Genomic DNA, 14,112 nt, shown 5'->3' with positions numbered 1-14,112 from the left:
ATGGTTCAACACACAAAAATAGTCAAGATGCGCTATTCTTATCCGCGTGAGATTCATCATGTATAAAAATTTGTTTAAGGAGCTCAAGCTTTACATCAAGTGTAGAAAGCATGAGATAAATTGAAAAATTATTTACAATTTCAATAATTTCAACAAAATGATAAAACCAAAGGTGATAAAAGACTCCTATTCCACTCTAAGTAGGCAATGCAAGGGAGCCTAGCCAGCACTACAGTAATGGTGGATGTCAATGTCTTTTCAGCAGAAATGGAACGAGAAATTAATTCTGTTCATTGCCGCTTTCATTTAATTTTCATCTATGACTGGGATCTTTCTTGAAATTTCATGTTTGTCATTCTCATCTTTAATGTATGGTTAAAATAAAAGCGAGTACACCACACCCAAAATTGAGCATAGATAATTAGAAATGGCATCAGGTACAGGTGTCTGCAGTGCTGTTCCAACTGCTTACCCACAATATTTTTTCCCACCTATTGTTTTTTCGCACTTGAACTCTATGCACACTAAGTGGCATTGAGTACCTCTTAGGCATATTGCTACTGGTTTTGCTGGACCCAATATCCGTCTTGTAAATGAGACGTCCAAAGTCATGGTTTCTCTTGCTGCTAATCCATGACAGCCCATCTTCAGCTGCAAAAATAAATTTTTATATCTAGTGGTTGAATTAAAGTAAGCCAAACACAAGAAGGCTTCATTATGCATGTCAGATCTGGAGTTGTGCATGTAAATTGATACATGAATTATGCAGATGCTATCATGTTTCCGTTAGTTGGTTGATTTATAAGATTTAACATCACTAAGCTATTCAGGCTGTGAGAGGCAACATAGTGGGGGGCTGCAGAAATTTCGACCACTCCGGGCTCTCTATCATGTACTGACATCACGCAGTACACAAGCGCCTTGCCTTTCTCGAACCTTAAAAAACGGCTGTCACACCTGGGATTTGATCTCGTGTCCTTGGGTTTATCCTGGAATTTGAGGTAGCTAGATCACTGCACGAGACTTAGATGAGGTAGGCCCCCTAAAGTAGCCATAGCATTGGACTGTTAAGTTGCCTAGGTATCTCAGCAATGCATATGGTGAGAGAGCAGAGCCGAAATAGGAAGGATGGTGAGCGAGTGATTTATGGACAATTCAGATACGAGCATTCACTCTTAGGGTAGGCAAGGCACTAATAGCAGCATATGTAGCCTGTAGAGTTGATTTTGTGATGGTGTAGGTCACGGGACAAGAGGCCAATTGGTGCTTGTTGTATGCGAGTACACTTGTGTCATCCAAGAAATGCCAAGAATCTGGCTTTAGTTTATACCTCAGTGTGCTGTGCTATAGGTGGCATGAAATTAAATACTATATTAGTTAACCACAAACTATTACAATTCCTGTGAGACTGAGGTAAATGTAATGGGTTTGCAAATATACTGGGGCAGTACTGCGGCCGGAACTTATAGTGCATAAGTTTCATTATTAGTAGCCTTTGGCATCATTCACCAATCTCAGTAGTATTTCAGTGAATTACAGACCACATGTATGCCCTATAAGTGTCACAGCTCATGATACTTCAAATGCAAAGCATTTACGGCACCACTCGTGAGACTTCATGATGTCCATTGCAGCCATGACAAGGGAACACTGTCCAGATGTGTCTGGAAGAAGTGGAATTGATTGAGGCCATCACTTAATGCACTTAATGCAAGATTTAAAGTTCTCGCACTAGACTTGCATGCCGTTATAATCTTATAAGTGCTGTCATTTGATGCTGCAGTAAAATGTGCAGTATAAAAGATGATTTTGCATGAATGTGCACTGCTAATATCGCATTGCCAAGAAAGAGGCCTCTTGCAGAGGGAAAAGAACTTGACACAAAAGTATCAATTGGGTGTATTGGTTGGTTTTCCAAAGTAATACTGAGAGAGAAGACCCCCCTCTAAACTCTTAAGTGGCACCGATATAAATATACGTCCTTGAGTATGCTCGGAACATATTCCTGTTGAGTGCTTTACAGTTTATTCACAGTTCACCTTGTGTACAACTTGCAAAAGCCCTATAAATGCTGTTCAGTTCAAATATGTTTTAATGTATGCCTGAGAGAAAGAAAATTTTACAGAAGCAAATCTTCAGGTATATGGTAGAGGCACACATGGATATGACAATCTTGTCATCCATCACTTCAGCTTATATGTTCAAGGCGGCTTTTGCGTATTGCATAGGAATGGCAATTTTGCACTTCAGAATAAAATCTAATTGTTTGAATCTTTTCCCTACCGAGGCAAATAGTTTGCAACAGCAGTATACTAGAAAGAACTTGCACATCACGGATTGCATAAAACTCATTAAAAAAAAATAACATCCCATGAATAATTTGTGCATCATGTGAGCTCAAAACTACTCAAAGAAAAGGTCCTCTCCCTTTTTGGCTGAAGCTGAATTCGCAAAATTTGGAACACATGAAAAATAAGCTGTTTACATTATATTTGTAAAAACAAAGGGGATGAGGAGGGACAAAAAATTTACACGTTTTTGAAAATGTTTTTCAGCTCCTATCTCCCACCTTTAATAACAAAGCTTCAACTGTACCAAATGGCACTGCTAAATGTACGAGGGAACATTAATCATCTTATTGCAGCTCGAACAGGCAGTCCACCTCCATTGGCTGTTGAATATTGACACTACATTGCTGATAACAGTAACTGCCAGCGGTCAAAGTGATCTGGGCACCATATTCTTTCATGCACATGTAGCTTAACTGCACTAACACTTGGTGTGCACGAGACCAAGCGCGTGCAAAACTTTTCACACAACTATCAGAAATTTTAATTCAATCAGCATTGTGTCCGCACCTACCCATGCTCCAACCTTCAGTGCTGAAGCACTTGAAAAGGCAAATCCAAACATGCTACAGATGGAACAAAGATGGAACAAAAAGTATTGCATAGCTAGCTAGCACTGTTCCTAAAAATGTATTTTATGTGCAGCAGCATTAACAACCGTTAAATGATTACATATCCTCACATTAGACCACACTAAAACATTTACCAGTGTCCCTGGAAGCCAGGATCACTTGGGAGTCAAAATTAGTAGCATGAACAGAATACATATCCCAACCACACTACAACCTGGAGTAGAAGGAAGAAACTATTTAATGCTCGCAAAACACGTACAATCTGGTCTGCTAAATAAAAACAGCCAAGTGTGCCTTCACCTCTAAGGCTCCTGCACACACGAAACAAGGTTGTGACCTCTTTATCACAGTCTCTTGAAATGTCATTGAATGCCTAACTTCGCAGAAGCACAAGCTACATGATCGTGCTGAGCCGGCACTTTTGCAGTCTCGAGCAGCCATCTTCAGACTTTTCGACCTTGTAGAAATACTCGGCAAGTCCGTTACGCTCACTGAGGATGCGAAGGAACTCTTCGTCATGAGTGATGACAATCATCTGGAAATTGCGCTGGCTCATGCGCACCTGTACAATCTTCGCAAGCGACAGCGCAAGGCCGTGTATGTTGCTCCGATCCAGGTTTGTGGTCGGTTCGTCCAAAGCCAGTATGCCACAGTTCTGGCAGAAAGTCTCGGCAAGCGCGAGCCTAATGATGAGCGACGCGAGCACTTTCTGTCCTGCGCTGCAGCGGCAACGCATGTCCTGCTCGACTTTCCCTTTTATCATGACAACCCGGTAGTTATATGTGCGCCTAGATGACTCAATGCCCTTGTCATCTGTGTCCGTCTTTATTTGGATGTAGTCAATGTCGTCGCCACAGTAAGTGTCTCTCCAGAGTTCCTTGATGACCCGATTGATGTCCTTCATTTTCTGCTCATGGTACTTGAGCACAGCATAGTTTACTGCCCGGTAGTACATGTCAAGGTCCCTGCCAATGAACTCTTTCACATGCATTTCTTTCAATGCTGTCATGTACTTTTTTCCGGCATCCTTGAAGTGGCTGTTTAGCTCTTTCTTGGCAGCATCAATCTTCACCCTGAGCTCACCTTCCTTGCTCTCTATCATTCGCTGTTCTCTTTTAAGCTTCTCGATTCTTTCGCCAACTTTCCTCTTTTGCACTTCTAGGTCAACCAACCCAGCTCTCTTCATCTCTCCCTTAATCTCTGCAATCTTATCCGCATGCTGTAACTTCCTCTTTTGAAGCTCTTTCAAGTGTAGGTTGTCCTTGAGCTCACGCTCCCTCAATTCATGACGTGACAGGCCTTGCTCCAGGCGCCTCACAAGCGCAGCTTTCTCTTCTTTCTCAGTTTCCAGTTCCTGGCCCAGCACCTTCAGTGCATCCAATTTCTTCTTCACATCCTGCAGCATCTGGGGATTTCCACTGGCATAGTATTCTTGAATCTTGTCAAAGTGTTTTCGAAGGTCCTCCATTTCCAAAGCACGCTGACTAACCTCCGACCGCAACCTGTCTAGAACACTTTCCGAGTCGCTCATTGCGTTGCTTTTTGCTTTTATTGCTTTATCAAGTTGACGCAGATGCTCCTGTAACTCTCTCTTGAGTGATTCCAAGGAGCCTTTCAAGGCCTGGCTTTCAGATTCTAGCTTGGCCTTCTGATCATGCAGAATTGACTCTTCTTTCATCTTTGATTCGAGTCTCAACTTGGCACTCTCTGCATCCTTAAGCGACATGTCCAAGCTGTGAAACTGCTCCTGCTGAGAACGAATCCTGTTCAGGTTTTTATCACAAGCTTTGGCTTGGCTAGTCAAGTCTTGTATCTCTGACAGAATGCTATCTACAGACTTCATAGAGCCAAGCTGTTGAACTCTAGGTGATTTAGATGATAAGTTGCGCCGCAGCGCATTAATATCAAGCTCCAGGCGGTCTATATGCTCAGCTTCGCCCGTCAAGGAGTTAGCCATGGCCAAGTCAAAAAGACGGCTGTCTAGAATCTCTTCCTCTTTGCTTCGTTGAATCTCCAAAGAAGCTTGCTCAGCTTTCAGTTTCTCGATCTTCTGCTTCAGCTTTGGAACATCATGGGTCTTTAACTGAGCCATCTTTGTTTCATCACCTTTAAGTCTCTGCATAGCATTGAAGAGGTTTTCCTTCTGCGAAATGTCATCAGACATGTTTTTTGCTTCCAAGGGGATCTGACTGATTTTTCTCTCCAAGTCGGAAACGAGTTTTGATGCCAACTGTCTCTCAGCAAAGTCTCGTTTGCAAAGAGGACAACATGGTTTTGCTTTAAGGGATGCGATGTACCTTTGATACATTGCCAGGCTCCCAGTCAGTTCTCCAGTTTCTGTGCGAGCCTTTTCAATGTATTGATTCAGCTGAGTAATACTACCATCCAAATTTTCAGAACCACAGACTGCAAGGATCTTCTTCCGACTCTTCTCCAGCTCACTTTCCTTGTTTCTTAAATCATCAGCCAACATTTTCAGCTGCGCTTCTAAAGAGCTCTGCTTTGCCTGAAAATTGCTCATCGAGCTTCGCAGACAGCTAACATCGGATTCAATCTGCGCCATTTTTTCTTTCACACGCTTGCTGTAGTCTGAAGCCGGGACACTGCCAAGAAGCTCAACAAACTTCTCCTTGTTCTCTGTTATGATTGCTGAAAGAGCAGTTGTCTTTTCTTCGATGTCCTGTTTAATCCGCTCAAGCTCTGCCTGTTCTTTGCTGAATCTTTGGGCATTGACAAGGTCGGCATTGAGCTTATCCAGCTTGCTTGCGATTTCATCCTTCAACTGCTGGTCAGCATCAATCTTCTCTTTTAGACTCTCACGAGTGTCCTCACTTTCCAAAGCCCTTATCTGTTCTTTGAACCTTTGTATCTCACTGTTCAACTGCCGCACCTGTGAGCTGAATGTTTTGGCATCAAGAAGCTCCTTGCGGATCCTCATAATTTCCTTTCCATTTTCATCTATGTTTTTCCGAACTGAGTCCATTTTTTGCTCACACTTTGACTTCTGATCTCGCACAGAATCTACAGCACCCTGCAAAGCCTTTTCCCGTTCTTCGTTGTCCTGCTTTGCATCATCGAAGTGCCTTTGGGCTTCTTTCTTTTTCACCTCGAGGCCTGCCAGGACAGATGCTACTTTGTCTTTCAGAGAGCCGCCTGAACTTATGTCCACATTCAGCGACAAACGATCATTCAATCGCTCCAACTTGGCCTCCACCTTCTGAGAAGTCTCTTGGACAGCTATTTGCTCACTCTGGAGCTGCCCTAGAATGGGGAGGAGTTTCTTGTGTTCATCACTGTTCTTGTTTATCCTCAAGGATGCTTCTTGCAGAGCTTTCTTTTCTGTCTCAAGAGATGCCTTGTCCTCCAGCATCTGCTCCTCAAAGTTCTGTATCTGCTGCTTCAACTGCTCCATCGAGCCAGTGAACACTTCTCTCAGATTGGAGGTGATGCGCTTCACTTCATTCTCGGTGTACCGCAGCTGCTCATCCTCAGTAGTAAGTTTCTGTTGGAGACTTCGCTCTTGGTCTTGCTTGTCCTCAAGAGTCTTCCATGCTTCACACAGCGGTTCCAGACCCTCTTCTATACCACGCGTCGCTATAGCATAGTCTGCAAGCTGTTGCTCCGCTTTCGCCACCTCTTCTTCGTATTCCTCAGCTTTCTCCTTGTTCTGTCGGAGGTACTTCAGATCTTGTTTCAACAATTTCACGCCGTTCGTGTACTCGATTTTCTGCTTGCGAATTTGCTCCAAAGCCTTAAGGTACTGAGTGGCTGCGAATATGTTGTCAAACTTCGTCTTGAGCGTTTGGCCCTCGGATAGCGGCCAGTTGGAATCTCCCTGGTGACAAAATATGACGTTCTCTAGAATGGCACGAGGCACACCCAGGAGTTCGATGACAGTGGCGCCGACATCAAAGCATCTTGGTGTGGCAGTGGTTTTCGTACCATCTTTGTTGTACTGCACCAGAGCGGTGTCCACAGTCTTGAATGTAGTCGTAGCCTTATTTTGACGCAAAAGGAAACTTCGCGTCAACACATTGGCGCAGCCTGTGACGTCAATAAACTTCAGTTTGATCTGGGCGTTTACCTCGATTTCACGGTTGAGCTTAGGGTCGTGGATGAATACCTTGCCTTGGCCTGGAGGAAAGTCGCCCGTGGTCGCATTACGGAGGCACTCGATGATAGTCGTCTTGCCCGTGCCGTTGGAGCCTAAGATCAGCGTCAGTGGAGAGAAAAACGTCATCATTTGCTTGTCGGTGTCTTTGGGGCCAAAGCTCCTGATACCGTGAATCTGCAGCTTCTCGAGCATCGACATACTGAAGCGATTTGATTATTATAACTGGTAGACAAAGCTGCCTGCTTACTAGCAGGCGATACACTACGCACATTCCCGCGCAGTGGCAGCGGCTTGTTGCGGCATGCGTTTGGTCAGCAAGCCGAGTCGAGTAACTTCGGTCTTTGAGGCTTTGACAAGCCGAGTGTAAGCCATTCCGAGCCTGCCGTCCGTCCGAAAGATCGCCGAATGCTCTCCGCGATTACATATACCGCGATTCCTCCGAGGCCGAGTCGTGGGGCTGGCTGGACCTATGGGGACGCTACCCGTCTCCTAGCAATGCACGGCACTTGCACGCAGCGAACGGCTGCGTTTAAAATTATGTTGTGGTCGTCGTCACCGGAGACGTGATTAAATGGTGACCAAAGTCATTGTAAGGTTCCTGAAAAAGAGGATTGTGCTTGCTGTCATCTTCTGCGTATCACTGCTGTATTGCTTATCGTCGCTCCTAACAGAGGTGGGTCACGGTCTGCTGCCTGTTCGTGCGATCGGCCAACGGTGCAAACGCCGTGCTGCGCTGTTCTCTTCTTTGCAGAGACCTAAAGAGTCTACAGGAAACACCTCTTGTGTTTGTGTTTTTTGCACTGAGATTAGATGGAGCTATTATGAAGCCTACGTTGCGAGCGATCCTCATTTCCTCGTGTGATTTTGGTTTCAGGATTCCCTAGGCGTCGAAACGAACGAAACTCTAGAAAAAATATCTCTTCCTCCGAGCTCCTTCAAATGGCATTTGGACAAAGAGAAAGGCAACTCAAGTGCCGCTGTTAGTTGCAGAAATTCGGTACAAGGAAAAGTACTTGTTGCGGATGACCGAGGTGAGTGGAGCTCGTCGGTCACGATCTCATTTCTGATCAACGCCCTGCTTTAGAGGTCGGAAGTTCTAAAAGCCGTAAATTTTACACTGATATGTCTCGAATGTGGCGCCTCAAAATGTGGTAGTGACAACTAGTGCCGGTACTGCTACATGTAAACACCTAAAGCTAATTTTCTTTGAATTTTTCATAGACTCTGTATGTTTCATGTTATGTGTAAACTGTATGTCTCTCATTGTGTTCATTCTGTTTTTTTCATTCTGGAGTCCTTTTACGAGCGTCATGAGCAATGGGAAAGAAGTTGAACGTTATGCTGAAGCTGGTAATTTGTCAGTGTCACGCGTTATTGTATTATTTGTTCTAGATAGCCCAGTATTTGTACCTCCTTACTTCAATCAAGGCATTATGTTGATATAGAGAGGATTTTGTGCCTTGTAATGCTAACAGTGTGCAATTATTAACCACTGCGACAAAAGCTTCACTTGCTTTTTTATAACCATTCAACTTTTAAATCGGATGCCAGTGGTCTTAATGCGGAGTGAGGATTTAAACGAAGTGCTTGTCATGTGAATAAATTCGAAGCTGTCGTTGTGAAAACTGAAATTGAAGGCAGGAGAAAAAAAACAGAAGCAGTGCGTACATTTAAAGCAGTGTTTGGTGCCCCAAGCTGCAAGTATATTTCATTGTAATTTTGCACTTGTAGAAGTAACACCTCACAGTCATGACCTTGCTTGTACTGTTTTGCTACTTGGAATGCTCGTGATGTCTAGAAGTGCACATTTAAAATTAATGCTTGTGGGAGCATGTGTTGTAAGCAATTAATGAAATACCAGCAAGACAGTTGAAATGTGAACAGCAAATCGAGTAATAGTGTGCATCAATCTAATTTTGAAGATGCAAAGGCTGTTCTTTGGAGGTACTAATTAGGTTTGCTTGTATTTCCTCTACAGGAGCTAATATGTTTGCTTTTTTTGTTGTTGTTAGCATTTCATTTTTGTTTTGTTGTGTTCCATTCATTCTGCTAGTAAATTCAAATTATTTCAACATGGGCACACATGCTTTCAGGAAATTGTGATCCCTTCTTTAGGCAGCCACTTCCTATACTCCATTTCACAAGCTATTTGCAGCACTGAAGAAAGTAAGGGCGACATGGGACAATCAGGATGATGTGCACTGCATGATTGTGTCCATACCTGCCTATCGACCAATGTGTGCGAAAATGGCGGGAACACAGTTTTGTTGTACGCGAAATCCTGATAGGCCCAGATCGCCCTTACCTTTTTGGTAATGCTGTACTGAGCTGGTAAAACAATGTATAGAAATACTTAAACATCTGAAGCCTCAAGGTAGATGAACAAATCATCTGTAACAGCTAGCCAGCACTAGTCATTCTGCAGGCGCTGTTTGCAAATTCGAATTGTGGGGAGCAGAATTCTGGTCACTTTGCTGAAAAGGAAGTATTGATTCCGGCCTTCTAGGTTACGTCTGCCAGAGATCGGAGGTTGCGTCAAATGGCTGTTGCATTGCTGAGGCGACCAGTGCTCGACAGTACTGCTGTGACACGTGCCTGCCGAACGGTTGCTGCAGCATCTATGAGTACTGCATCTCCTGCTGTATGCATCCGCAAAAGGTGTGCAACTGTCAGTCGTCTGTTCAAGAGAAATGCGCCCCCTTATACTTTATTTATATACCCCACGAGGTGGAGGTGGTGGCCACCTCCACCGTTTTGTTGTTGTTGTTGTGGCTGTAGGAAGAAGGAAAAGAAAATGCACGGGCCTGCTACTGGCTCTGTAGCTTAGCCACCTCCGCTGCCTCGTGCAGACAGAAGAGAGAAAGTAGAGAAGAAAGAGAAGAGGGAGAGAAAGACGCATGCGCCGCAACAGCCTCATCCACCACCTAAGAGGTGGCGGGCGCAATGACGCCCTACAACAGATAGAAATTCCGTGGCTGGCTAGCCCCTGCCGCAAGTGGCGTTGACCGTCCCAGCCTGGTAGGGCCCTCATCCTCCACCTCCACCGTTTTCGTGGAGATCCCCAGGTTGTCTAAATTACTCTGTAGCTCTCCACTACCTCTCTTTCCTCTTTCCCTACCACCTTCCTCCCTTCCCTTATGGTGTGGTTCAGGTGTCCGCAGAAACAAGTGTGGCAGATATTGCGCCTTTCCTTTCCTGTGAACCAATTTTTATTATTATTCATTCATGGTTTAGGCAGCATAAACGACAATGGATGAGGAGCTGGCACCTTTGTCTTTTGCACTGTTTGAGTTACAAATAATTCAAAGCAACTTGACCTGTTGTATGTCCTTCTGTGAGCATTGTAGTGTGTCTTCAGTGTCAAGGAACCAATCTAAAATGAGCGTTAACAGCTTATAAAAGAGTGGCACAGACTAGGACTCATTTCACATGGCGCACCTTTTATGTAATAACTTTTTAGGCCATAATCAGTATGAGCTACAAAAAGATTCTGACCCTGTCCTGGTAGTTAAATGGTTGGGCACTCAAGTTCTGGACCAGAGAACCTGAATTCGACCCGGGCTGCGGTGACCATGCCAAATGAAATCAAAATACAAGGTGCCCATGCACTGTATGATGTCAGCGCACACTAAGGACACCCAGGGGGTCGATAATATCTGGAGCCCTCGTAGCCTGAGTTGCTTTGTGATGTTAAATGCCTTAAATAATGTATTCTGCGTGAGCATATATATTCAGGTACATTCTGATTAATTTCCACCTTTTATCATGTATTTATTTGATGGTAGCAGAGTATGCTTACACATCGTGAACTCTGTTCTGATGGATTTGCTGCAGCTAGGTTTCTCGCTTGATGCAAAGTTGTAGCCAAAAAAAGGAACTGCCGAAAGAGGGCAAAAACCATAATATAGTGTCTTCTGCTGACATTATACCTAATTTTTTTTAGCCAGCAATCTTTTTTTTAGTGTCTCTCATATAGAGCATTTTTTCTATAAAAATGTAAAACTGAAGAAATTGGAAAGTGTGGAATGCTAATCAATATAATCAACTAGGTGGCCATACCTGTATATTAGCTTCTATCTTTAGTCTTTATTTGTCATTTTGTTTTTTGGTGACAAGTTGTTTGTTAATCTTTTTGCCCCCATTTTGCTGCTTCCAGTGTATCATTTAAATATGCAATGTTTTTGTTTCCTTTTGTCTCTTGGCATGTTGTGCTGTTAACAGATTCTTTGACGTTCTCATGCAGATTACACTGCTGCAGAAGATCCTAGGGAAAGCATCTGACACCTTCAAAATGTTGGTGGCATCGATCACTGACCATTTCGAATTGTGCCTCACAAAGTGCAGGACATCATCTAATGTATGTGCCACTCTTTCTGTCAACATGAGCTAAACTGCCTCAACCATTTCACTTCCTCAAGGATTGAGTAAAGTATCACCAAATTTGCTGGACCTTTTCCTGCACTGCTGTCACCTTGCATTAGAGCACTGCACGGGCTGAGGCTTACCCGAAAGCCTGGGTCGGGCCCGTGGGCCGGGCAGGGTTGGCATGACAGTAAGCGTCTGAGTGCATTTGGAGGCGAATTGAAGAAAAAAATGCATTAATCAAACGACCATAAAGCATCTAATGATAGGCTGTTAAATTTCATGAGTACGAGAAGTAGCACCTACGAAGACAATACTGGGGCAGACACAGATCTCTAAATGGATATGTGCACTGAAGCCTTTAAAAAGCAACTGTGCCATAAGAACATGCAGAGCCCAAAACCTCTACACTTACCACAGTTAAATAGCTGCCCTTTTGAACCGAGTCGCCTTAGGTACTGCTGCTTAGTTGTTGGCCAGCGAAGATGTCTGAACAAATTTGATGACAATTGGTGTTCATATGCATTGCGTGGTACTGAGGGGCTTTATATTTAATATTTTGGCAATAGGAGACCACATTACCAGCTGAAATTAACGAAGTTGTTGGTTTTGATACATGTTGCTGACTCGCAGAATAATTCAAGCTCATACCAAAATACCAGGGAACTTATACAGCAACTGTAGGCACGTATAAGCCAGAAATACATTATATTATTAGAATTTTTGCCAGACCCCCACTGAGGCTATGAGTGGAATGCTGGGTGCACTTCATTTCAGCAAGCGTTTTGACGCTTGTAATTTCGTCTTTCAGTAAATTAATCAATAAAAACTGGAATTTCTAAAAAGCCCCCCCTCCTCTCTTTCCTTGCCGCCGGAATGCACTGAGCAGCCGTCTGACTAAGGAGCAGCTATGGAGGCTTCTTTGATCGTGTGACCTGTAGCAGCGAATTGATTTTGAAGTCGGAAGTGGTTTCGCATATCCTTGAAAAATTTGTAGCTACCAATATCCGAACTAAAACAGTCTTATTTGATAGCATTACTTTTGGGAAATTCGTATCTGTGGAATGCAAGCCGCTGTGCTTGCTTCGAACATAAAGAAGAAATAATAATTATAGTAATAATAAATAACCAGCACAACCAGAACAGCAGTTAGTTTCATGCTGCTGTTCTAAAAACGAAGGCCTCTTTTGAGGGAAGTTTGAAATAACAGGAACATCTGCATTAGTAAAGCGCGCTTAGGTGGATTTTTCTTTTCCCCATTTTTTGGCCGGGCCCACCCACTTGGCAGGCTGGGGTCATGATTGTATCGGAGAAGACGGGCCGGGCTCGGGCAGGTAACTCAAAAGGCAGCCGGGCCTGGGCTCAATAATTACGGCCCGTGCAGCACTATACCTTGCATCTCTTCTTTACCCCCCCCCCCCCCCCCCTTCCCCCCTTTTTAGTACATATAGTGTTTAATTTCACTTTATTCGGTTGTCCACCACCATGCATTGGTTGCAGGGCCCATAGTAAGGAATCCTAAACAGCTGTGGTTGTTTTCACTTTCAGAATTTGTGTAAAATCTCTGAAAATAAGATAGTTTAGCTGGATCACATTGTGGCCTAGGAAATGAAATGGGGTGCTTACTTAAACTGATTACCTGCTGCTTTTGCATGTCAGCAATCACAAGCGCAAGTTTTGAAACAATGTTGCCAGCTGGTTTCTTTGAGGTTTATTTAAATGCATGAATAATGGTACTCATTCAGTGCAAAAGAAAGCGTTGCTTGCCTTTGTGTTATGGAAGCGTGACTACCTCTGGAAGTGGGGAGGAGGGGGGGGATAGAGTATGCTGTTTGATCTATTGGTTAACCTGAGAGACAAGTGTGTGGAATATTCTCGATGACATGCAGTACATTGCATTTGAGAAGAGAAGTAAGTAGAAGATGAAAGTGAACCATGGCCAATAAAGGGGATTGATTTCTTGTCACACGAGCACATCTCTCTCTTTCCTTTCTGCAGAGTGTTCATCATGAAAACTCCTATCGCGATCCTAAAGCCAAGCATTGCTATGCCGATGAGCCCCCTGGTCAGCGACTGGCAACACGAAGTCAGTTGATGAAGGAGTGACTGAACTGCAAGGCACCAGCGTCATTACAGCTTGCATTCTGCTGTATTTCTTGATTGCTGATGTGTTGCTTGCAAGGCCACAACCCACCTGTTTAGCTTGCAAGCTGGGGTGGTTAATTAGGTTCTTTGCTTTGCTAATAAGAAGCACGACTAATTCCTTGACGTGTAGATTCGATGGCAATTTGGCGTACTAAGATGTACACCAGACAAGGCTATGCAAAAGATTGAAAGTAGCCTTTTAGTTGTCATGCGGAGAGTTATTTACACTTGAGCTACTGCTATTTCCACCACTTATTTGCTCATTATGTTGGTCTTGCCAGAAATATTTGGCAGTGACGTATCCAGAAATATTTTTTGGGAGATGTTGTACAGTGTCAGTGAACGAAAACTGACCAGAAAAAGAGTCGAAAGGAGGAGGAAGCAGTGCTCAAACAACTTTGGGAGGTGTTCTCACACAGAACCCCCTGCCTCAGGCTACGCGCCTGTGCTGATAGGCTTGTTTCGTGATCCAGTCAAGAGCAGGAAACTTCCATAGAAGCCCAATGTCCCCCATTTATGACGCTAGCGCCAATTCATTTCATCGCGGCAGGAGGGAAGCCTCATGAAGCGT

At 43.9% G+C, this 14,112-nt stretch overlaps 2 protein-coding genes across 2 annotated transcripts; one reads left to right on the top strand and one right to left on the bottom strand.

The window, feature by feature from the left end:
* Positions 1–3,139: 3,139 nt before the first annotated feature.
* rad50 (DNA repair protein rad50) lies at positions 3,140–7,380 on the bottom strand. The gene has a single exon (XM_084598626.1). It carries the CDS (start codon positions 7,230–7,232, stop codon positions 3,315–3,317), a length of 3,918 nt encoding a protein of 1,305 aa, XP_084454752.1. The 5' UTR covers positions 7,233–7,380; the 3' UTR covers positions 3,140–3,314.
* A 28-nt stretch (positions 7,381–7,408) lies between these two features.
* LOC146196920 (SREBP regulating gene protein) lies at positions 7,409–13,684 on the top strand. The gene is made up of 5 exons (XM_084598634.1): positions 7,409–7,707; positions 7,909–8,065; positions 9,541–9,692; positions 11,278–11,391; positions 13,395–13,684. Exons 1-5 carry the CDS (start codon positions 7,606–7,608, stop codon positions 13,500–13,502), a joined length of 633 nt encoding a protein of 210 aa, XP_084454760.1. The 5' UTR covers positions 7,409–7,605; the 3' UTR covers positions 13,503–13,684.
* The last annotated feature ends 428 nt before the right edge of the window (positions 13,685–14,112 follow it).

Source organism: Amblyomma maculatum, chromosome 3, assembly GCF_055883805.1.
Source record: "Amblyomma maculatum isolate TAMU_Amacu chromosome 3, ASM5588380v1, whole genome shotgun sequence".
Lineage (NCBI taxonomy): Eukaryota > Metazoa > Arthropoda > Arachnida > Ixodida > Ixodidae > Amblyomma > Amblyomma maculatum.
This window is presented reverse-complemented; position numbering and strand designations above follow the sequence as displayed.